At 41.0% G+C, this 25,169-nt stretch overlaps 2 protein-coding genes across 4 annotated transcripts; both read left to right on the plus strand.

The window, feature by feature from the left end:
- Positions 1-1,075: 1,075 nt before the first annotated feature.
- LOC113037331 (uncharacterized) lies at positions 1,076-4,510 on the plus strand. 2 transcript variants are annotated; one of them, XM_026194301.2, is made up of 8 exons: positions 1,076-1,277; positions 1,996-2,647; positions 2,759-2,819; positions 2,913-2,993; positions 3,077-3,982; positions 4,095-4,134; positions 4,243-4,303; positions 4,406-4,510. In XM_026194301.2, exons 1-2 carry the CDS (start codon positions 1,202-1,204, stop codon positions 2,601-2,603), a joined length of 684 nt encoding a protein of 227 aa, XP_026050086.2. In that variant the 5' UTR covers positions 1,076-1,201; the 3' UTR covers positions 2,604-2,647; positions 2,759-2,819; positions 2,913-2,993; positions 3,077-3,982; positions 4,095-4,134; positions 4,243-4,303; positions 4,406-4,510. The 2 variants fall into 2 exon arrangements, with proteins under 2 accessions (XP_026050086.2, XP_080145815.1); XM_080289689.1 differs by having other exon boundaries at positions 4,247-4,303.
- A 15,205-nt stretch (positions 4,511-19,715) lies between these two features.
- On the plus strand, positions 19,716-23,140 carry LOC113006817 (uncharacterized). Of its 2 annotated transcripts, none has more exons than XM_080289691.1 (6): positions 19,716-19,905; positions 20,626-21,277; positions 21,389-21,449; positions 21,543-21,623; positions 21,707-22,933; positions 23,036-23,140. In XM_080289691.1, exons 1-2 carry the CDS (start codon positions 19,830-19,832, stop codon positions 21,231-21,233), a joined length of 684 nt encoding a protein of 227 aa, XP_080145817.1. In that variant the 5' UTR covers positions 19,716-19,829; the 3' UTR covers positions 21,234-21,277; positions 21,389-21,449; positions 21,543-21,623; positions 21,707-22,933; positions 23,036-23,140. The 2 variants fall into 2 exon arrangements, with proteins under 2 accessions (XP_080145817.1, XP_080145818.1); XM_080289692.1 differs by lacking the exon at positions 23,036-23,140 and having other exon boundaries at positions 21,707-22,612; positions 22,725-22,752.
- The last annotated feature ends 2,029 nt before the right edge of the window (positions 23,141-25,169 follow it).

Here is a 25,169-nt window from a genome sequence, read left to right on the forward strand (position 1 = left end):
AGTCTTTCTCCAGAAGCCATCTGGCTGCTTGATCCAGCTCTGGCTGCTGCACCGGGAAAGAGCAGTGAGGAGGTGGATTGATGAATGAAATTCATAACAAAAATTCATAATGGACTTTTTCCATTTAGAAATGATAAAAATCAGCTTTCTTTTTAATTGCTATTAACTGACAGTCAGATAACCAGCTTTTAAAAACATATTCATAAACACTTTGCAGTCAACAAAATTTGCACAGAGGTTATAGATGAAATAAAAGTATCACGTGTGTTCAAGGTGTGTTTATAACTCTGTTATTGTACATATTCTGTGTTATACATCATAATCATTCCAGTCATTTTTTTTACTGTTTTAATCTTTATAAAACTGTTATTTATTTATTTATTTTTGTGATTTCTGCTGCCCTATTGGTCTGGTCTCTCTTGAAAATCTGAGAATGTGATATTCATAATAAAAGGATTTAAGTTTACTGCCAAAAAATGATTGCACTTCATAACAGAAATGTGCTAACTGGCTTGAAATAGATTGAAACTGTTATGAGATTGCTTCAGGGAGCAGACATGACACCGTCTTTTAGGTTTCGCCATCACTTTGTATTATGCGCACAACACCACCCTCCTCTGGCTTCCACATGAACTGCACCTTAAACATCAACTGTTTACAAATGTCATGACACAAACAAACGTTTCAATACCGTAAATCACTTTTTGGACTGCGATCACTTTTTGGCACAACATCGGCTCTGATAACATTTAAAGCGCACTGAAAAACCATTCTTTAATGCTAAAAACCCATTATCAATTGTAATTATTTATTTATTAATTTAAATTTCAGATATCGATCTTCATTTTTGTAAACTGGTGAATTAATGATTTTTTTAAAGAATTAAAACGACAAAGTTTGGCAATATATTTTTTAAAAAGGATGAATAAAGCAGTAAAATAAAATGAGAAATATATATATTTTTTAAAATCTATGATAATTAGACGAACTTTATTTTAAATAAATAAAATTGATTTTCGGTGACCCTGGGTGTCATGGTGATGATGACGTGTTTGAGTGCAGGTATAAAAGCAGGAGGAAAAAGTGGAATTCGGGTTTCACGTTTGAGCGCAAACAGGAGCTTTTTCCCACTAGTGCTGTGAAAACTCGGATTTTTCAAGCTATAGCTAACGTTTGAAAATCTTCAAGAAGGATTTGCAAAATGACTTCTTCAAACTTGAGTCGCGAGATGCACCTGCTCTCCCTTTTCATTGAGGAGGTGTTAGATCAACGCTATGGTGAGTACAGCAGGCTAATATGTCAGAGTGCTAGCAAACAAATACAACTTAGATTTTTGTCTTTTATTGTTTGGAAGTAGGACTTCATGAGTGTTAACATTTAGGATGAGATGTTTCATACTTGAGTAACATCAATTTTAACATGTGCCAGTACGCTATAAAGATGGCGCCATGTTTTTTTTTAATTGCTAACGACTTAAGGCGTTGGAGGACGCTGACGTCAGCGCGCGGCCGTTTTTGCATGTAGAGGGTTTGAGTTGACATGTTTGGGCTGCTGGCGCTGAGTTATACGTGAACGTTTCATAGATTGTGAATGTGTAAAGCTGGAGAAGCTGGAGTTTTAAAAGTTCACAGAGTCGCAGGATGAGTTTGAGATTGAAACAGTGTGTGCCTGCAATAAGGAGGTGGGAGGTTGCTCACCTAAATGTAGCTGCTTTATCCTCAAAATATCGATGCTCAACTAATATGAAGATATTACTCCTTAATGTGAATGCGTATTAAAACCTCAGTGAAAATCCACGCAGCCTTACACACATGAAAACTTTTACCAGGTGAAAAATGTGAAGGCTTTCATAAACAATGAGTTCTGCTGGGAGCTTCTTACTGTTTGTGTGGAAGAGCTTATGATGATGTAAAGCCATGTCTGGACAATTTAAATTCAGGCTTTAATTTGTGTGATCACATGATTAACGTAGACGCACGCTTTGCTTTCTCGTAGCTGATCTGGTGAGTCCAGTCACTGCACCTCAGATGGTCGTCACTAACTTGAGGAACCGTGAACTGAGCAGGAGCCATCTGAACTCCATGACTCACCTGGTCCTCACTCTTTACCATAGCCTGGTGACTGGGTCCAAGGACTTTCCTTGCATACCTTTTAAAGGATGGTTCCACCGGGACCTGGTGACGACACCATTTGTCCATGTGAGGCAGAGCCAGAGAGAGAACACCACTCCTTCTCCTCCTACGGACTCACCAGCTGGCATGATGCTGCCGCCTGCGGGCTCCAGCTCTCATCCACGCTTCCTGACTCCAGTTCTTCCAGAGAAAGCAGATCTTGCTGTGCTGAAGGCAGATCGGAGGAACTGTGTCCGCACCCTGACTGTCGACGGCCTCCCCGTCACCAGAGTCATCTCCACTGTTTACCAAACAGAGGACACTGAGATGAAGAACCGCTGGAGAGTAACAGACTACAGCGCGGACGGCAGAGTTCTCACTTCGGTGCTCTGCCGTTTTCTAAATATGTCGGCAAAGCGTGCTAAGAGGAAGGCGGAGGAAGAGAGCAGCATCCGGAGCCCGACTCAAGCAAGGAAGCGCTTGAGATTATAATATACAGTGAAGCATGTCGAACGTCAGCAAGCCTGAACAAAGTGGTAAGTAGTAAACAGTGCTTAAGGTTGTTTCTAAAAGAATGTCCTAAAATATTTGAAAATCGTCGAGGTTTTAACTTTTATTCTTTCTTTTCTGCCTCTTGTTTCTAAAAGTCAGGCAAAAGAGTCACGCTGCGAAGAAACACCACACAGAAGATTTTCCCTCAGTAAAATGGTGAATATTTTCATCTTGTTATGACGTTTGCTCACAATAACCAGGAGTGTTTCTGAAGTGATTCACTCTCATTTGGTGTTATTTGATCCAAAGACAACTGAGGGTCTTCAGAGCAGCGTGAACGGGCGTCATCTGAGAGCAAGACAGTCCTGGCGCCTTTGTGGTTCCCTCCAGGTACTCCAGCTTCATCCCACAGTCCAGAGAGATGCAGTTAGGTTGAATGTGAGTGTGAATGGTTGTCTGTTTCTCTGTGTTAGACTGACCTGTCCAGGTTATACCCCCGCCTCTGGCCCCATAACAGCTGGGATGGCTCCAATGGTTAAGCAGAAGAAATGGATGGAAGGATGATCCAAAGAGAAACATTGAAGGCCCTCTCACAAAAAAAGATAAGAACTCATTTTACACATTGTTGAAACATCCTGAAAGTTATTTGTTGTGTTTAGAAACTGGTTGAACTGTCATTAGAGTTTGTTTCGACTTGTTGTTCATTTCTTATTCGGTTCAGCTGTGTTTCTATGTGTCCTTAGTTCCCATAATCAGCCTCCTGTGTGTAAATATAGTGTCAGTCTCCCTTTGTCCCTTGTCAGAGTGTTAGTCTCCGTCCCCTCGTGTTTCCTTGCCTCAGTAGTTCTGTTTCCTACAGTTTTCCCCCAGTATAGGTTTTGGTTAGACTTTTTCAGTTCCCTTTGTCAGTCTTTGTATTTGGTATTTCCTCATCAGTCTCATCACTTTCCTCTCCAGAAAGAAAACAATAAAAAGACCTGAAGAGACGTCTATGCAAACGCTCTCATTGTGAAAGATAAGTATACATCCAACTAATCTGTGACTCTGTCACAGCTCTGATCAGCAATTCTTTCAGGTTTGTCTGTTTTGATGATGTTATTAATTGTTATTATCCTTTATCCAGTTAACTTTCAGAGAGGAGCGGAGGGAGGAGCGAACCCAGCGTGCTCTGTAAACTGTCATTAAAAAAAAGATAAGTATATATTGATTTTATATTATTATGACAGCTCCTCCTCAGTGAACACTTCCTCTAGTTGCTGAAATCATTTACTAATTTTTTTCTTCCCATTTGTCTTTTGTTTTTCAGAGAAAACAGAGGAGCCAAGGTGACATTAAGACCTAAGACAGGACGGATTGAACCCTTTCTCGTAAAAAGATAAGTATTCACTCTGCTTTTAATCAGAATATTGATAAATATCTAAAATTCTGCTCACCTGGTTGATAAAGTTACTAAATTGATTCCCTCTTTTCTGTCATTTGTCCTTTAGAGAGAAGATGAGGAGAGTGAACGTCAGCAAGAATGAACAAAGTGGTAAGTAGTAAATAGTGTTTAAGGTTGTTTCTAAAATATCCCAAACATTAAAAAAATTGTTGAGGTTTTAACTTTTATTCTTTCTTTTCTGCCTCTTGTTTCTAAAAGTCAGGAAAAAGAGCCAAGATGAGAAGAAACTCCACACAGAAGATTTTCCCTCAGTAAAATGGTAAATACATTCATCATGTTATGACGTTTGCTCACAATAACCAGGAGTGTTTCTGAAGGGATTCACTCTCATTTGGTGTTATTTGGTGTTTGTCTTTGAAAGGAGAGGAGCAGTAACGACACTGGGAGACAAACAACAGGATGATCCAAAGAGAAACATCAAAGGCCCTCTCACCAGCTTTCATTTATTAAATTTGTCTTTACTGAACGATTTCTGGTGTGTACTTGTGTTGATACTCAGACAACAGCTCGTCTTTCTGTTTGTGCTGGAAGATTCAGGCAAACACATATTACATATATAGATTGTTATATGACACAGTCTCACATTTAGTGCTATATGATAATGATAAGGTCCAGTTTAATGGTATTGCTAGTGTCTAATGAAATGAACACGTGATTTTCAGATCCAGCAAAGTGAAGATTTTTCACTGTGGATAAATTACATGGAAACGTTTAATAATAATAATAATAATAATGGATACTTTATTGATCCCCATGGGGAAATTACTTGTTTTTTCTCTGCATTTGACCCATTCACTCAGTGAAGCAGTGGGCAGCCCACTAAGCAGGCGCCCAGGGAGCAGTGTGTAGGGACGGTACCTTGCTCAGGGGTACCTCAGGGTAGCCGTTAAGTGGATTCGAACCGCCGACCTTGCGATCATGGGGCGACCACTTTACCTACTGAGCTATCCCTGCCCAAAGTCATCAGCTATTTCACTACAAAGATGATGTGATTAAAGGTTCTCATACATGCAGGTCAGAAGTTTTGCTCCATCCTGGATGTTAAATGCTGATCAATGTTTACACATATCTGCACATTTCTAACAGCTCATTTCACAGGTCATCAGTCTCCTGACTGCATATGCAGAGTTTTATCATCACGTGTTCATGGCAGACAAACATAATTATGAATTCTTGTTTTAGTTCCATTCAGTCACTCAACATCAGGTGTCTGCTTGTCCTGAGCTGTGAGAACTACAGTGAGTTGCTTTCCTCTTTAGCTTAGTATTAATAAACCAGGTCGTAGGTGGGCACCTGCATCAAGGAGTCAAGAAGCATATTTTATTGTTTAATGGTGAAAACAATGGATTGTTGGTCATTTGTTTAATGGAAAGACTGAAAGTGCGGCCTGGTGTTGACTTACACTTATTCAAAGTGATGAAGTACCAACAGATACTAAAAGTCACAGCCTGAAACACGTCAACTGCTTTATTATTTCTAGTTATAAATAAACTGTCAGTTTATGGCCCCTGTGGCTCGATCAGGCCCCTTCCGGGAGATGGAGATATTTATCATTTACTATAACTTGTGCTTATGTTGGTTTTTGCTGTGGTTTCGCTACTGTGTTTTTCTCTTTTTGCTTGTTTTTATTTTTCCAGCAGGTGATCAAACAGATTTTTAGTGTCTTCTCTCTCTGTGTCTCTCTTCTCCTATCTTTTTGCTTTCCATCTCCTTCTGTTGAGCATCTTCCCAACTTCTCTTTTCTTCATCTTTCTCTTTCCCATCCCCAGTCCTGTCCGTTCTGATTGTAATAATTTCAAGGTAAAGAAAAGAAAGAAATAATAAAGAGCTAATACACTTTGACAATCAAGTGGACCAGTGTGGCAAAAGCTGTAATGATCCATTTGGGAAAATAAATCTGTTGGACTGGTAAACTAATATACTATAGTAATACGGTATGAAAAATGGCAAACATGAGAATTCTGCGTGTTTTCCTTCTTATCTGCAGATTAACAGTCCACAGGTTTGGTGCTCAGACTCTGATTTGTTCCCTGGAGATGGAGGAGAGAGAGCACAGAGGACAGCAAGGTGGAGGAGTGAAGGAGAAGGTGGTGCAGCTCAGTGTCCAATCAGGAGTGAGCATCTCTATATATGTATATAGAATATATATATATTTCAAGTTTTTGTTTTGAGTTTTTGTTGTTTTTTGTTATTTAAAGCAAACACTAAAACTCACCCACACCTCTGAAGATGAAGATAACTAATCATAAATAAAGGGAATGTTATGATGATGAGGACACTATCAGAGGTAGTTCAGGGAACTGTTATAGTTCAGATACCAGAAAAATCGTTTTTCTTTTCTTGTTTTTTTGGCTTGACTTCATGGTAGGCAAAATGAAGAAGAGTGCTTGACTGCGCCTAAGCAAGTAAAAGCTGCATGGCAAAACAACACACACCTTCACTGCAGATGCATGCACAGAAACCAGTATTTTTTGTATCTTAAATATTAACTAGTGTGTGTACAGTAGTCAATATAATGGGATGTGACCTAAAGCAGCAAAAGAAGAGTTCTTACAGCATTTTGCAATATTTAGGATTTTATTGAACACTTTTACCTTTCAACATTTGTAAGATTAATGAGTAATGAAGCATTGCACAATAATCCTGTGTTTTTGATTATTTATTGTACACTACAAGTAAACAACAATAAGTTAAACATCTGTGACATCTGTCAGAAGCTTGGATACATTTACTCCTACAAGGATTTTACTCTTATGAAATGTAAAAAGAACACTGAAATTATATTTTACAGAACACGGAAATTATATTTTACAGTTTTTCACATAAACAGTTTTGCTTTGCTTACAGAAACTATAACTTTAATCTCAGCCAAACCGATTTACTCAGGAACAAATAAAATACTAAAAAAAAGCCAAACGATAACATTTTTAAGTTATCTAAGTGACCTATATATGTTTAACCTGAGTAGCGAAAGACTGCGGTGGGTTTGAAAACGATTTGCCGGGAGTCCGGTGTTCTCACGGCTCTAGTGAGCCTTGCCCCCGGCTCGCTATCGAGCTAGTGGGTAACAGACGTCTCCGAAAACGTCGGAGCGCTTTTGAAAATATGTGGTGTCTTGATAAACTGAGCAGATATTTGAGGTTTACACAGCTACAGTCTCGCCTGAAAATATGTGAAACGTTTATTTTGTGACCCATAAAGAATAATAAGAGTAATATTAAAACTAACTAGCTGCCGCCATTGTTGGAAACTGAGCTGGGCTGCGCTATGAATTCTGGGACACAGCTACTTCTTCTTCTTCGGGGTTTAACGGCAGCTGGCATCCTTGTACATGCAGTGCTGCCATCTTCTGTTTCAGTCCGTTATTACACTCTTAAATCCTACTACTTATTCCTGCGTCTTTTGGGATCTTACAAAGCTTCAAACAACGCGTCGACTTTTGATAGTCAACGTAATCGTGACTCTTCGAGGGGGGGGGAAGCCCAAGATGGCGCCCTGAGCAGTCACATATCGCCGAGTTCTGCGAACCTGGCCTTTTTTAAAATATATATTACACACAGTGAACAGAGACTTTATTTACGCCTACGCAATAGTCATCTTTTACTTCTCATTTTGGTATCTATTTGTGAACCAAAATGAGCAAACCCGAGAAGAGAAAGACCGAATCTAAGAAGTTGCATGCTAACAGCGGCTCCGTTAGCAAGCTTGCTAATGTTAGCCAAGCTGCTCAGTCTTCTCTCGCTACTGAGATGCCCGCCGACACTAAAAATACTCTCATCGACTCCATGCACGACTATTTGGAGGCAGTTTCCGAACCGCTTCAGTATTCACGGATGGAAGAAGAGTTTCCCCCTCTCCCTATCACTCCACGTGCCTCTCCCGCGGGTAAGCTAAGAAAAGTTGCGGATACGGAGACATCTACGCTTCTCTCCCAGCTCTCATCACTTACCATGTTGATTAACTCGAGGTCAGACACTTGAAAAAATGGTGAGTGACAACTCCATAGCCATCTCCGAGATGAAAAAAGCTGTCCAAGAGAACACTGAACATATCACAGCTGTTAAGGAGTCATTTGATGCTGTCTGTGCTGAGTTAAATGATATGAAGAGCAGAGTTGTCAGTGTTGAGGCACAGCTCGAAAAATATAAAGCAATCGCTGAAGCACAGGAAAAGCGCATCTCTCACCTGGAGAGCTATTCACGGCGTTGGAATCTGAAGCTCTACGGTCTGACCGAGAGGGACAAGCAGGACGTGCGGCAGGAGGTAATCAAAGTCTGTAGATCAGTCATACCGGAGATGCAAGATAAATTCCCCGACGTCGTTGACACCGTCCACCGCATCGGTCCCAAGAGGTCCAACAACAACCAACCCAGGGGAATCATCATTCAGTTTACATCCAGGATCTACCGCGATGCTGTCTGGCGCGCTGCTAAGAAGTCCACCTACCTGAAAGGTAACAACCTAAAGCTGGCTGAGGATCTGTCCCCTAACGACCGCGCCCGAAGAAACAGACTCTGGCCGTCTGTGGAAGCTGCGCGCAACGAAAACAAGCTGGCGTTCTTCGTAGGAGGTCGTGCGTTCGTGGAGGGAAAAGAGATTTTTCCAGCCCTATAATTTGATCCAAGGCATTTTGAGGTGAAAACTGAAGTATCTTAAGATTAACTTGGTTTCACTGCCGTTCTTTTTTTGTTTGTTTGTTTTTGTTGTTGGACTCATAAAACGATCAGAGTTAAACTGATGCAGTTTATTTGTTATAAGTTTATTGGTCTTCAGTTTGGCTGCAATATTTTTTACTGAAAATGTTATGAGCAAGCTGGATAAGCTTCTTTTTATTTTTTACTTTTATTCTTTTTTGAATAATTAGTTATTTAAATGGAGCAAGAAAATTTCTATTAAGCTCCCTTTCAATGCTCATATGTGAAGCGTTTATTTATTTTATTTATTTATTTTTACCACATTGGTTTTATTGTTTTAGGCTATTGTATTCCTATTATTATTCAAGTTCACAATTTCCTTACTCAGTATGGAACGCCAGGACTGCCATAATGAATTAATTAAATACACCATTAAATAATTTATTAAATGTGGCAATAATTAATTAATTAAATGTGGCAATAATTAATTAAAATGTGAAATACATAAATAATTAATTAAATGTGTCAATAATTAATTAAATGTGTCAATAATTAATTAAAATGTGAAATACATAAATAATTAATTAAATGTGTCAATAATTAATTAATTACATGTGTCATAACTATTTATTTAATTAATTAATTCCAATTTTAATTAATTATTGCCACATTTAATTAATTATTTAATGGTGTATTTAATTAATTCATTATGGCAGTCCTGGCGTTCCATAACTCAGGGGTTGCAGTTCTCATCTTATATAGGACTCTCTTAAGTGACCAGGTTCAACTGTTCTTCATTTACTTGGTTTAAGCTTTTTCTTATTTGTCACTTTTAATTTTTGTTACTATCATTATTTCTCTGTCTGTTATTTCTTTAAATGCAAGAGGTTTAAGAAACAATGTTAAACGTAAGGCTATTTTTTTGTTTTGCAAGCAGTTCAATTCAGATTTCTGTTTTATACAAGAGTCTCACTCAACAGAACAAGAAAAAACATTTTGGAGATCGCAATGGGGAGATGATCTGTGGATGTCCCATGGTACAGAGCATGCTGCTGGTGTCTGCATACTTAAAGGAAGATTTAATGGTCAAATCTTGAATTCTGACATAGATAAAGATGGTCATTACATTTTTCTAATAGTTGAGGCTGCACACTCTATCTATATTTTAGTCAGTGTGTATGGTTTTAACTGTCAGAGGGAGAATAAACTATATTTTGATAGGTTGGAGGAGCGCCTACTGCGCTGGTTATCTAAATATCCCAATTCTTTTATTATTTTTGGTGGAGACTTTAATACAGTGTTTAACAGCTATTTGGACAGATGGCCTTCTAGAAGTTCAGACTAACTCATTCATAAGACTGTTTGCACAAAGATTCAACTTAGTCGATTCTTGGAGGGATTCTCATTCGTCTCAGATAGCTTATACATGGTGTAATAAGACTCAAACCAGACACTCACGTATCGATTTTTGGCTTATCTCAAAAGATTTAGAAAAAGTTAAAACGGATATTTATCCTGCACCACTCTCAGACCACAAAATGGTTAGCTTATCGATCCCGTTGTCATCCTCCCTAATCACTAAAACCTCTTACTGGAAGTTAAATAGTACCATTCTTGTCATGATCCTGGGTCGTTGACCCAGCGTTTTGTGTTTCTTTTTGGGTTCATCTTGTGTTTGGTGTTTATTCTGATTCTGTATTAATTCTTTGGGTTGGTTGTCGTGTTTATTATCCCTACCTGTGTCTCCCCTCTGTGCTCCGTTCAGGTCCCTGTGTTTTTGTTGCAAAACAGTCTGGGTGTTTCCGGTTTTACTTTGTAGGTCTGCCTCTCATCATGTCCATTAGTGTCAGCTGTGTCCACCCCTGCATGTCATCTCCTCATTACCTAGTGTGTATTTATAGTGTGTGTTGGCTTCTGTTCATCGTCGGATTGTCTGTGTTTCTCGGTGTAACTACGTCTCTCTGCATTCTCCGCTCCCCGTTTCATGCTTAGGTTTGTTATTTAGTTTTCCCAGTCTAGGTTTTTTCAGTCATTCGTCTTGTCTCACTACCTGTTCTCACTTCTGTAAATAAAACGTCATTCTCATCACCAGTCAACTGCCTGCATTTTGGGTCCTTTTCCTCCTACACCACACGGCTCACGCCGGCAGCCGTGACAGCACGATCCGACCATACTATGGACCCCGCAGGCTCCGCCCGTGAGGAAGATATTCTCCGCGTACAGTGTCTGATGAGCCGAATAACCCGCGCCACAGACCCACGGACAATTTCTGTTGGACTAAACGCTATTAAGGCGATCGTCGAAGGAAATCCTTTCCTTCGTGAGCTTTCCTGCTATGGAGATTTCATGGGAGAATTAAGCCGAGGCCAGGAGGCGTGGCGGGCTCGGGAGCGGTCAGAGCGCGTCGATTCCCGGAAGGCCTCGCTGCAGTCGCAGCCGATGGAGATCTCTGCAACGCAGCAGCAGACTTTACCGCGGAGAGCTGTTTCCGTGCCGGTGCCAAGGAATTCTTCAGCCTCCGCGTCCCGCTCTGATCACTACACACCTGCCTCTTTCCTCGCGGCTATGTGGTCAGACGATGAGGAGCCAGCTTCCTTTTCCCCATCACCACTAGCCTCCTCTGTCGTCTTCTCCGCCGCCTCCTCCCGCAAGAAACGGCGTATGCGCCGCCAGCGCTCCTCTCCTCAGCTGGACTCTGAGATTATGACACAGCCAGCTGTGGTGAGTGGTAAAGACTGTCTTTCTGCTTTCTCCGAACTGCAAAGTGTTACCCCAGAGACTGAATCCAAAGTTTCTATGGGCTCAGGATCAGATATCACTGTCTCAGTTAATGCTGAAGCGGCAAAATTAAAGACTGTGGTTTCGGAGACCATTTTTTCCAGTCCCAGGGATTTAAGGGGCTCTCTTCATGCACCCTCTGAATCCAAGGATGCTTTAAAGGGTACGGTTAATACTGACTCCAGGATTGGAGAAGCTAGCCCTGTTTTTCAAGGGACTGCGACCCCCTCCGGGGCCTCCCCAGAAGCTGAGCCACCTTCCTCAGCTGATTCTGGACCCCTGGAGGTTAAGGAGCCAGGGCAGGTCGTTCAGGAGCAGTCGCCTTTCTAGCTGTTAGCACAGCCGTTAGCTCAGTCTCCAGCATCAGCTGCTCACTTGCCCTTAGCTCAGTTACCAGCTCAGGTTGCAGGTCAGCTATTAGCTCCACCACCTGTTCAGCCATCACCTTCACCTACTCCTCCTGTACATGCAAGCCAACCCATAACGGACAGTTCAACAACTTCTTACTCTAAGCAGAGAGACAAACCCAATAACAATGGAAACATTCCTCAAGAGCTGGCCAGTTCTGAGACTGAGACACACTCCAGGGCCTCCCCAGAGGCTGGGTTTCGGCCCCCAGCTGACTCTGGACCCCTGGAGGTTAAGAAGCCAGCTGAGGACTGCACTGGACTGTCGCTGCCTGAGCTGAGTCACTGCTCAGTGCAGCTGCAGTCTGCTTTATGTTTGCCAGAGGCCCGTGTGCCTACTGGTTCTGTTGCGTCCCTGCCAGAGGCCCGTGTGCCTGCTGGTTCTGTTGCGTCCCTGCCAGAGGCCCGTGTGCCTGCTGGTTCTGTTCAATCTCTGCTAGAGGTCTCCGCACCTGCTGGTTCTGTTCTGTGTGTGCCAGGGGCTCCAGTGTCCACTGGTTCTGAGACTGTTTTTTCTGGGGGGCCGGAGGAGCCCGTCCAGCGTCCTGCCTCGTCAGCTGGGGGGCCCGAGGAGCCCGTCCAGCCCCAAGACTCGTCAGCTGGGGGGCCCGAGGGGCCCGTCCAGCGTCCTGCCTCGTCAGCTGGAGGGCCCGAGGAGCCCGTCCAGCCGCCAGCTGCAGCCTCATCATCCTCGCCAGCTGCAGCTTCATCCACGCCGCGGGCAGCAGCAGCTTCTTCCACGCCGTCGCCTGCTGCAGCCTCATCATCCTCGCCAGCTGCAGCCTCCCTGTCTTCACCCACACCGTCGCCTGGTCCAGCTTCAGCTTCATCAGCTTCGCCGTCGCCTGGTCCAGCTTCAGCTTCATCAGCTCCGCCTGGTCCGGCCTCCTCATCAGTGTCATCAGCTCCGCCTGGTCCAGCATCTGCTTTGGCTTCATCCTCCTCGCCTGGTCCAGCGTCTGCTTTGGCTTCATCCGCTTCGCCTGGTCCAGCCACTGCTTCATCCTCGTCTGGTCCAGCCACTGCTTCGTCCTCGTCTGGTCCAGCCACTGCTTCGTCCTCGTCTGGTCCAGCCACTGCTTCGTCCTCGTCTGGTCCAGCCACTGCTTCATCCTCGTCTGGTCCGGCTCCAGCCTCCGTGTCTTCATCCTCGCCTGGTCCGGCTCCAGCCTCCGTGTCTTCATCCTCGCCTGGTCCGGCTCCAGCCTCCGTGTCTTCATCCTCGCCTGGTCCGGCTCCAGCACCCTCATCAGCCTCGCCTGGTCCAGCCTCCTCATCCTCATCAGCCTCGCCTGGTCCAGCCTCCTCATCCTCATCAGCCTCGCCTAGTCCAGCCTCAGCGTCCTCGTCATCCTCATCAGCTTCGTCTGGTCCAGCCTCAGCGTCCTCGTCATCCTCATCAGCTTCGTCTGGTCCAGCCTCCGCTTCCGCCTCGTCTGGTCCAGCCTCCGCTTCGCCTGGGGCTGCAGGGGCCACGCAGCCTTCAGGTCCCCTACTACCGCCTCCACATCGGCGGTCATCTGTCAGGCCGCTTGTTGGGCATGTCCGCCACCGTGGACCTGAGCACCCTCCTGAACGCCGCCACTGCCTTCCGCGTGGCCGGCCCCCGGATCTGCTCTGTCGCCGCCACTGCCTTCCGCGTGGCCGGCCCCCGGAACTGTTTGCCCGTCGCCGCAGTTGCCGTCCACACGGTCGGCCCCCAGAACCGAACTGTTTTGGCCTCCTGCGCTGTCGGCCTCCGGGTCGGCCCCCTGAACTTGACCTCCTGGGTCTTTCTGGGCTCTGTCCCTCCTTCCTGGTCCCCCGCCGCCCGCCCTGGTTGGGTTGTTTTCTGTTTTTGGCCGCTTTTTGTGCTTCTGTTGGGCGGTCTGGGGCCCGCCCTTGAGGGGGGGGGGGTACTGTCATGATCCTGGGTCGTTGACCCAGCGTTTTGTGTTTCTTTTTGGGTTCATCTTGTGTTTGGTGTTTATTCTGATTCTGTATTAATTCTTTGGGTTGGTTGTCGTGTTTATTATCCCTACCTGTGTCTCCCCTCTGTGCTCCGTTCAGGTCCCTGTGTTTTTGTTGCAAAACAGTCTGGGTGTTTCCGGTTTTACTTTGTAGGTCTGCCTCTCATCATGTCCATTAGTGTCAGCTGTGTCCACCCCTGCATGTCATCTCCTCATTACCTAGTGTGTATTTATAGTGTGTGTTGGCTTCTGTTCATCGTCGGATCGTCTGTGTTTCTCGGTGTAACTACGTCTCTCTGCATTCTCCGCTCCCCGTTTCATGCTTAGGTTTGTTATTTAGTTTTCCCAGTCTAGGTTTTTTCAGTCATTCGTCTTGTCTCACTACCTGTTCAGTCGCTCCACTTCTGTAAATAAAACTTCATTCTCATCACCAGTCAACTGCCTGCATTTTGGGTCCTTTTCCTCCTACACCACACGGCTCACGCCGGCAGCCGTGACAATTCTTGAGCATAAAGAAGTGATTTGTGAAGTTCAGAGATTCATTAAACTTTATTGGAGTAAAGCTCTCACAAATAATACATTTTGTAGTAACTGGGAACTTTTGAAATATGAAATTGGAAAATTCTTTAGAAAATATAGCAGTGATTTAGCAAAAAAAAGAAGATCTGATGAGACGCAAGTGATACAAAAGATCACATGCCTTACTTCCAAACCAATAGACACCCTCAGTGAATCTGATAAGATAGAACTGGTTGACCTGCAGCACAGGTTAGATGAGCATAGCAAATAGCACATAGCAAAATATTGTTCAAACTTTTATTGCAAACTTTATTCTTCTAGTTATTGCCCTGAAGCTTGTCTGACTTTTTAAAAATTCTTTAGACAAAATGACTCAGCTGAATGAGGAGGATAGTCAGCTTTGCGACAGATCAATTTCTTTGAGGTTGCAGATGCTATAAAACATCTAAAGATTAACAAATCACCTGGAACTGACAGTTCGCTGACAGTTTAGCCCCGTTTCTTTTAGAAGTTTTTAAGGAAAGTATGGATAGAGGTGCACTCCCTCCCACTTTATGTCAAGGTTTGATCACCCTCATTCCAAAACCAGGAAAGGATCCTTTGCTCTTAGACAATTGGCGACCAATCTCTTTACTGAATAATGATTATAAGATATTGGCACAAATTCTGGCTAATAGAATGAAACCTGTATTAGATAAAGTTATTGATGAGAGTCCGTCTGGTTTCATGCAGAATCGTCATATCTCAAACAACATAAGATTAATTTTAGACATAATAGATTACCCAGAACTTGTACAGGATGATAGTCTTATTCTTTTTTTAGATTTCTACAAGGCGTTCGACTCCTTAGAGCATGAGTTTATTTTTACTGCTTTAAATAAATTTGGGTTTGGTCAGTCCTTCTGTAATGCCGTTCGGACACTGTATTCCAATAGTAACAGCTCCATAAAGCTTGCCACTGGTATTTCCCCAAGATTCTCTCTAAAGCGTGGAGTGAGGCAGGGTTGCCCCCTATCCGTATATTTATTCCTTCTTTCTGTGCAACTCCTTAATTCACACATTAAACTCAGTTCTTTAAAAGGCCTGGTCATTGCTAACAGAGAAATACTCATAAGTCAGCTGGCAGACGATACAGCTCTCTTCCTCAGAGACGCCTCGCAAGTTTCAGTGGCCATTAACAATATACAGCCATTCTCTAAAGCCTCCGGACTTTAACTCAACCTGCATAAATGTGAACTTTTACCAGTTAAAAGTTGTTTAGCAACTTCAATTCATGGAATACCTGTAAGAAACTCTGTAAGATACCTTGGAATTCAAATAATAAAAAATGAGCAATCCAGATGCTCCACAAACTTCATTCCTATTATAGATAAATCCCAAAAAATCTTTAATCATTGGCTACAGCGAGACCTGTCATTGAAGGGTAGAGTTCTGCTATTGAAGGCTGAAGGTATCTCCCGTCTAACCTATGCTGCCCAGTCACTACATGTTGATAATACAACCTGTAAGTCAATTAACAAATTATTATACAATTTTTTATGGAAAAATAAAACTCACTACTTGCGTAAATCAGTAGCTTTAAATTCATATGATAAAGGAGGTATAAATTTTATTGATTTCGGTGCTCTTAACAACACCTTTAAAATAAACTGGATTAAAAAGTATTTAAGAAATCCCACTTCTATCTGGAACTTTATCTCACATCATGTGTTCTCTCATTTAGGCGGCCTTAACTTCCTACTGCTCTGCAATTACAGTATTCCAAAAATACCACTGAAACTTTCTCACTTTCATCAACAAATTCTTTTGGCATGGGCGCTGATTTACAAACACAATTTCTCTCCACAAAACTGTTTTATTTGGAATAACTGCAATATTATTTATAAAAATAAAACTCTTTTTTTTAAATAACTGGTTTAATAATGGAATAATCTTGGTTAGTCAGTTATATAGAGAAGATGGACTCTTATATAATTACTCTGAGTTCCTCAGGAGATGTACCGATAACGCCTAAAGAATTCTCAATAGTGTTCGATGCCATCCCATCTGGTCTGTCCATGTTACACAGATGCTCCCACAGTGCTCCACTACAGGTCACTCCCCCGGATGTGTTACATTCTTCTCTTGGCAATGTTTGCTCTTCCTCTCATAAGTCTATAAATACCAAAATAAGATCTCTCTTTCAGGATGCAATGGTCTCTGTTCCATCAGCCATATTTTATTGGGCCAATTTTGTAACAGATATTGAATGGAAAAAAGTTTGGACTTGACCACAAAGGTTTTTCTTAACAAACAAAATTAAAGAGATTTCCTTTAAGTCGATTCATAAGTTTTACCCTACCAAACAATATTTGTCCAAATTTATGGCTGAAATAAATGTAAATTGTACCTTCTGTCAAGAGCAACCTGAAACAGTTTCTCATCTGTTTTGGTCATGTAAATTTACGTGTAAATTCTGGAAGGATTTCCACAAGTTTATTACTGACTCTGTTCTCCCTAATCTTCAACTATACTATAAGGATGTTATCTTTGGCTATTATAATTTTAAAGACAAGGACAATGATGCTTTCTTCTTTATAAATTTGGTTTTATTTTTGGCAAAATTTCATATACACAAAAGCAAAGTCCTCGGCAGAAAGCCTGAACTTCTTGGATTAAAAATGGAACTTGCACAATATATAAGGACAATCTCCTCATCAAAAAACACTAAGGCTCTCAAGACTGTTAACATCTATATCCGATTGAAACTGCTAACTTGATTTTGGCTCTTGCAAACTTTTGTTTATTTATGTTCCCCTTAATTTATTTTATTTTTTGTACTCACTTTTGTCTCACTGTCCTTGTCACTCTTTCTGTTCCTCATTGTACTACCACAATGTCATCTTTTATGTGATCCCTGTTTTACTTGACTGTATGTTTAAAATGTGATAAATAAAGTTTAAAAAAAAATCGTGAGTCTTCGACTAATCGTGGCAGCTCTAATTACAGATATCATCTTTCACTTGTGTATTTTAATGTGTTTCAGAACAATATTTCTGTTGTGCAGACTTACGGTTGGTAAACAGCAAATATCCAAGTCATTCAAAATAACATCTGTCATGTAGCTCCTGACTCCCTAAGAGTCAACAGCTTTACAGTATTTTTTGAAGACATACAAACGTTTATTTTCAAACTAATAACTGAGTTACAGGGTCAAAAATAAAAAATTAACAGTCAGTACTTTTGTTGTTCTTTTTGACAAATTCCTGTTAAATGTATTGGACCCTCTGTTTTTAGGTTTTATTTTTTTCATCTTGACTTCCTTGGAAATGCTAGCAAGAAGTCAGTTCAACAGATGTAACTTATAGTGAGATTGGAGGCGGTGCAGTATTAATATCAGAATCCCTTAGTTTTGATTATTAATCCTCTGGCTGACCCCATATTGCATTTTTTCATCTTAAAATGATGCACAGTCTTTATGTGAAATGCACTGTCTTCTTGATATTTATCAACCCATCAGTTTGTATTTCTGTGTGTTAATAAAGTTCCAACTTTTGTATTGTAACATTTTTGTCTTTTTCTTTCTTTAGTTTTTCAGACAACTCAAACTTTTAAACACTTGTAATGAGCCGAGTGTGTGTGTGTGTGTGTGTGTGTGTGTGTGTGTGTGTGTGTGTGTGTGTGTGTGTGTGTAAGAAGTACCACTTTTAACAACTTCATTAATATTGTTTTGTATCATAGTAATAAAGGTTAGTTTTAACGTCTGTATCCCCTCCTTATTTAATCTGAGATGTTCTTTTCTAAAAACCTCAGGATTGTGCAAGTACTTGTTGAGTTTAGAAGGTAAGTGAAACACTAAACAGAAAAGAAAAGAGACAGAGATGTGTGTTTTCTGTTAATACCATAATTGCAGTCATCTTAAACAAACACATGACATTTCTTTGGCACGATTGCTTTTTCACTGATTTGAAACTTTAATGTGTGGTACAACAATTCTTCTAGTTAAATAGAAAAAAAAATACATTGTGTCAAGTTCCCTGGTTAAATGGGCTGTCTGTGTAAAAAGCATAAATGGCTGTTTGTCTTGGTGTATTGGTCTTTTGCCGGCATGGCAAACTAGATCAATCTGCTGGGACATCTGATTTGAGGACAATCACTTGCTTTTCCAAAGGACACTGACAACCAGACATTAGATGCCACAGCCCTGGCCCACGGTATCCCCCCCCCCCCCTCCCCCCCATGCATGCGGTGGGCCTTCTGTAGAAAGAGAGCAGCTTAATGAAGGTGACAAGGTGAAAACAGGAGGACTGATGTGCTGTGAGGGCATGTATAACACCACCTACCCAAGTGTTGAATATAAGGAGGCTTTGAAGAATCTACAATAATTGTGTGTTGTTTGTACATGAATCACAATGTGTTACTTCAGAGGTGTGATGTTTTCAGGGTTTTTTAAATAAAAATCAGCTTTCTTTTTAATTGCTATTAACTGACAGTCAGATAACCAGCTTTTAAAAACATATTCATAAACACTTTGCAGTCAACAAAATTTGCACAGAGGTTATAGATGAAATAAAAGTATCACGTGTGTTCTAGGTGTGTTTATAACTCTGTTATTGTACATATTCTGTGTTATACATCATAATCATTCCAGTCATTTTTTAACTGTTTTAATCTTTATAAAACTGTTATTTATTTATTTATTTTTGTGATTTCTGCTGTCCTATTGGTCTGGTCTCTCTTGAAAATCTGAGAATGTGATATTCATAATAAAAGGATTTAAGTTTACTGCCAAAAAATGATTGCACTTCATAACAGAAATGTGCTAACTGGCTTGAAATAGATTGAAACTGTTATGAGATTGCTTCAGGGAGCAGACATGACACCGTCTTTTAGGTTTCGCCATCACTTTGTATTATGCGCACAACACCACCCTCCTCTGGCTTCCACATGAACTGCACCTTAAACATCAACTGTTTACAAATGTCATGACACAAACAAACGTTTCAATACCGTAAATCACTTTTTGGACTGCGATCACTTTTTGGCACAACATCGGCTCTGATAACATTTAAAGCGCACTGAAAAACCATTCTTTAATGCTAAAAACCCATTATCAATTGTAATTATTTATTTATTAATTTAAATTTCAGATATCGATCTTCATTTTTGTAAACTGGTGAATTAATGATTTTTTAAAGAATTAAAACGACAAAGTTTGGCAATATATTTTTTAAAAAGGATGAATAAAGCAGTAAAATAAAATGAGAAATATATATATTTTTTAAAATCTATGATAATTAGACGAACTTTATTTTAAATAAATAAAATTGATTTTCGGTGACCCTGGGTGTCATGGTGATGATGACGTGTTTGAGTGCAGGTATAAAAGCAGGAGGCAAAAGTGGAATTCGGGTTTCACGTTTGAGCGCAAACAGGAGCTTTTTCCCACTAGTGCTGTGAAAACTCGGATTTTTCAAACTACAGCTAACGTTTGAAAATCTTCAAGAAGGATTTGCAAAATGACTTCTTCAGACTTGAGTCGCGAGATGCACCTGCTCTCCCTTTTCATTGAGGAGGTGTTAGATCAACGCTATGGTGAGTACAGCAGGCTAATATGTCAGAGTGCTAGCAAACAAATACAACTTAGATTTTTGTCTTTTATTGTTTGGAAGTAGGACTTCATGAGTGTTAACATTTAGGATGAGATGTTTCATACTTGAGTAACATCAATTTTAACATGTGCCAGTACGCTATAAAGATGGCGCCATGTTTTTTTTTAATTGCTAACGACTTAAGGCGTTGGAGGACGCTGACGTCAGCGCGCGGCCGTTTTTGCATGTAGAGGGTTTGAGTTGACATGTTTGGGCTGCTGGCGCTGAGTTATACGTGAACGTTTCATAGATTGTGAATGTGTAAAGCTGGAGAAGCTGGAGTTTTAAAAGTTCACAGAGTCGCAGGATGAGTTTGAGATTGAAACAGTGTGTGCCTGCAATAAGGAGGTGGGAGGTTGCTCACCTAAATGTAGCTGCTTTATCCTCAAAATATCGATGCTCAACTAATATGAAGATATTACTCCTTAATGTGAATGCGTATTAAAACCTCAGTGAAAATCCACGCAGCCTTACACACATGGAAACTTTTACCAGGTGAAAAATGTGAAGGCTTTCATAAACAATGAGTTCTGCTGGGAGCTTCTTACTGTTTGTGTGTGGAAGAGCTTATGATGATGTAAAGCCATGTCTGGACAATTTAAATTCAGGCTTTAATTTGTGTGATCACATGATTAACGTAGACGCACGCTTTGCTTTCTCGTAGCTGATCTGGTGAGTCCAGTCACTGCACCTCAGATGGTCGTCACTAACTTGAGGAACCGTGAACTGAGCAGGAGCCATCTGAACTCCATGACTCACCTGGTCCTCACTCTTTACCATAACCTGGTGACTGGGTCCAAGGACTTTCCTCGCATACCTTTTAAAGGATGGTTCCACCGGGACCTGGTGACGACACCATTTGTCAATGTGAGGCAGAGCCAGAGAGAGAACACCACTCCTTCTCCTCCTACGGACTCACCAGCTGGCATGATGCTGCCGCCTGCGGGCTCCAGCTCTCATCCACGCTTCCTGACTCCAGTTCTTCCAGAGAAAGCAGATCTTGCTGTGCTGAAGGCAGATCGGAGGAACTGTGTCCGCACCCTGACTGTCGACGGCCTCCCCGTCACCAGAGTCATCTCCACTGTTTACCAAACAGAGGACACTGAGATGAAGAACCGCTGGAGAGTAACAGACTACAGCGCGGACGGCAGAGTTCTCACTTCGGTGCTCTGCCGTTTTCTAAATATGTCGGCAAAGCGTGCTAAGAGGAAGGCGGAGGAAGAGAGCAGCATCCGGAGCCCGACTCAAGCAAGGAAGCGCTTGAGATTATAATATACAGTGAAGCATGTCGAACGTCAGCAAGCCTGAACAAAGTGGTAAGTAGTAAATAGTGCTTAAGGTTGTTTCTAAAAGAATGTCCTAAAATATTTGAAAATCGTCGAGGTTTTAACTTTTATTCTTTCTTTTCTGCCTCTTGTTTCTAAAAGTCAGGCAAAAGAGTCACGCTGCGAAGAAACACCACACAGAAGATTTTCCCTCAGTAAAATGGTGAATATTTTCATCTTGTTATGACGTTTGCTCACAATAACCAGGAGTGTTTCTGAAGTGATTCACTCTCATTTGGTGTTATTTGATCCAAAGACAACTGAGGGTCTTCAGAGCAGCGTGAACGGGCGTCATCTGAGAGCAAGACAGTCCTGGCGCCTTTGTGGTTCCCTCCAGGTACTCCAGCTTCATCCCACAGTCCAGAGAGATGCAGTTAGGTTGAATGTGAGTGTGAATGGTTGTCTGTTTCTCTGTGTTAGACTGACCTGTCCAGGTTATACCCCCGCCTCTGGCCCCATAACAGCTGGGATGGCTCCAATGGTTAAGCAGAAGAAATGGATGGAAGGATGATCCAAAGAGAAACATTGAAGGCCCTCTCACAAAAAAAGATAAGAACTCATTTTACACATTGTTGAAACATCCTGAAAGTTATTTGTTGTGTTTAGAAACTGGTTGAACTGTCATTAGAGTTTGTTTCGACTTGTTGTTCATTTCTTATTCGGTTCAGCTGTGTTTCTATGTGTCCTTAGTTCCCATAATCAGCCTCCTGTGTGTAAATATAGTGTCAGTCTCCCTTTGTCCCTTGTCAGAGTGTTAGTCTCCGTCCCCTCGTGTTTCCTTGCCTCAGTAGTTCTGTTTCCTACAGTTTTCCCCCAGTATAGGTTTTGGTTAGACTTTTTCAGTTCCCTTTGTCAGTCTTTGTATTTGGTATTTCCTCATCAGTCTCATCACTTTCCTCTCCAGAAAGAAAACAATAAAAAGACCTGAAGAGACGTCTATGCAAACGCTCTCATTGTGAAAGATAAGTATACATCCAACTAATCTGTGACTCTGTCACAGCTCTGATCAGCAATTCTTTCAGGTTTGTCTGTTTTGATGATGTTATTAATTGTTATTATCCTTTATCCAGTTAACTTTCAGAGAGGAGCGGAGGGAGGAGCGAACCCAGCGTGCTCTGTAAACTGTCATTAAAAAAAAGATAAGTATATATTGATTTTATATTATTATGACAGCTCCTCCTCAGTGAACACTTCCTCTAGTTGCTGAAATCATTTACTAATTTTTTTCTTCCCATTTGTCTTTTGTTTTTCAGAGAAAACAGAGGAGCCAAGGTGACATTAAGACCTAAGACAGGACGGATTGAACCCTTTCTCGTAAAAAGATAAGTATTCACTCTGCTTTTAATCAGAATATTGATAAATATCTAAAATTCTGCTCACCTGGTTGATAAAGTTACTAAAATGATTCCCTCTTTTCTGTCATTTGTCCTTTAGAGAGAAGATGAGGAGAGTGAACGTCAGCAAGATTGAACAAAGTGGTAAGTAGTAAATAGTGTTTAAGGTTGTTTCTAAAACATCCCAAACATTAAAAAACTTGTTGAGGTTTTAACTTTTATTCTTTCTTTTCTGCCTCTTGTTTCTAAATGTCAGGAAAAAGAGCCAAGATGAGAAGAAACTCCACACAGAAGATTTTCCCTCAGTAAAATGGTAAATACATTCATCATGTTATGACGTTTGCTCACAATAACCAGGAGTGTTTCTGAAGTGATTCACTCTCATTTGGTGTTATTTGGTGTTTGTCTTTGAAAGGAGAGGAGCAGTAACGACACTGGGAGACAAACAACAGGATGATCCAAAGAGAAACATCAAAGGCCCTCTCACCAGCTTTCATTTATTAAATTTGTCTTTACTGAACGATTTCTGGTGTGTACTTGCGTTGATACTCAGACAACAGCTCGTCTTTCTGTTTGTGCTGGAAGATTCAGGCAAACACATATTACATATATAGATTGTTATATGACACAGTCTCACATTTAGTGCTATATGATAATGATAAGGTCCAGTTTAATGGTATTGCTAGTGTCTAATGAAATGAACACGTGATTTTCAGATCCAGCAAAGTGAATATTTTTCACTGTGGATAAATTACATGGAAACGTTTAATGAGTCATCAGCTATTTCACTACAAAGATGATGTGATTAAAGGTTCTCATACATGCAGGTCAGAAGTTTTGCTCCATCCTGGATGTTAAATGCTGATCAATGTTTACACATATCTGCACATTTCTAACAGCTCATTTCACAGGTCATCAGTCTCCTGACTGCATATGCAGAGTTTTATCATCACGTGTTCATGGCAGACAAACATAATTATGAATTCTTGTTTTAGTTCCATTCAGTCACTCAACATCAGGTGTCTGCTTGTCCTGAGCTGTGAGAACTACAGTGAGTTGCTTTCCTCTTTAGCTTAGTATTAATAAACCAGGTCGTAGGTGGGCACCTGCATCAAGGAGTCAAGAAGCATATTTTATTGTTTAATGGTGAAAACAATGGATTGTTGGTCATTTGTTTAATGGAAAGACTGAAAGTGCGGCCTGGTGTTGACTTACACTTATTCAAAGTGATGAAGTACCAACAGATACTAAAAGTCACAGCCTGAAACACGTCAACTGCTTTATTATTTCTAGTTATAAATAAACTGTCAGTTTATGGCCCCTGTGGCTCGATCAGGCCCTTCCGGGATGTGGAGATATTTATTATTTACTATAACTTGTGCTTATGTTGGTTTTTGCTGTGGTTTCGCTACTGTGTTTTTCTCTTTTTGCTTGTTTTTATTTTTCCAGCAGGTGATCAAACAGATTTTTAGTGTCTTCTCTCTCTGTGTCTCTCTTCTCCTATCTTTTTGCTTTCCATCTCCTTCTGTTGAGCATCTTCCCAACTTCTCTTTTCTTCATCTTTCTCTTTCCCATCCCCAGTCCTGTCCGTTCTGATTGTAATAATTTCAAGGTAAAGAAAAGAAAGAAATAATAAAGAGCTAATACACTTTGACAATCAAGTGGACCAGTGTGGCAAAAGCTGTAATGATCCATTTGGGAAAATAAATCTGTTGGACTGGTAAACTAATATACTATAGTAATACGGTATGAAAAATGGCAAACATGAGAATTCTGTGTGTTTTCCTTCTTATCTGCAGATTAACAGTCCACAGGTTTGGTGCTCAGACTCTGATTTGTTCCCTGGAGATGGAGGAGAGAGAACACAGAGGACAGCAAGGTGGAGGAGTGAAGGAGAAGGTGGTGCAGCTCAGTGTCCAATCAGGAGTGAGCATCTCTATATATGTATATAGAATATATATATATTTCAAGTTTTTGTTTTGAGTTTTTGTTGTTTTTTGTTATTTAAAGCAAACACTAAAACTGTCACCCACACCTCTGAAGATGAAGATAACTAATCATAAATAAAGGGAATGTTATGATGATGAGGACACTATCAGAGGTAGTTCAGGGAACTGTTATACTTCAGATACCAGAAAAATCGTTTTTCTTTTCTTGTTTTTTTGGCTTGACTTCATGGTAGGCAAAATGAAGAAGAGTGCTTGACTGCGCCTAAGCAAGTAAAAGCTGCATGGCAAAACAACACACACCTTCACTGCAGATGCATGCACAGAAACCAGTATTTTTTGTATCTTAAATATTAAGTAGTGTGTGTACAGTAGTCAATATAATGGGATGTGACCTAAAGCAGCGAAAGAAGAGTTCTTACAGCATTTTGCAATATTTAGGATTTTATTGAACACTTTTACCTTTCAACATTTGTAAGATTAATGAGTAATGAAGCATTGCAGAATAATCCTGTGTTTTTGATTATTTATTGTACACTACAAGTAAACAACAATAAGTTAAACATCTGTGACATCTGTCAGAAGCTTGGATACATTTACTCC

This window comes from Astatotilapia calliptera, chromosome 15, assembly GCF_964374335.1.
Source record: "Astatotilapia calliptera chromosome 15, fAstCal68.1, whole genome shotgun sequence".
Lineage (NCBI taxonomy): Eukaryota > Metazoa > Chordata > Actinopteri > Cichliformes > Cichlidae > Astatotilapia > Astatotilapia calliptera.

What these genes read in the sequence shown, in the direction of transcription:
- LOC113037331 (XM_026194301.2), top strand. Translation starts at nt 1,202, where the DNA reads ATGACTTCTTCAAACTTGAGTCGCGAGATGCACCTGCTCTCCCTTTTC. An exon ending in GGTGTTAGATCAACGCTATG is followed by an intron (nt 1,278 to 1,995) that starts GTGAGTACAGCA and finishes GCTTTCTCGTAG; the next exon opens with CTGATCTGGTGAGTCCAGTC.
- LOC113006817 (XM_080289691.1), top strand. Translation starts at nt 19,830, where the DNA reads ATGACTTCTTCAGACTTGAGTCGCGAGATGCACCTGCTCTCCCTTTTC. An exon ending in GGTGTTAGATCAACGCTATG is followed by an intron (nt 19,906 to 20,625) that starts GTGAGTACAGCA and finishes GCTTTCTCGTAG; the next exon opens with CTGATCTGGTGAGTCCAGTC.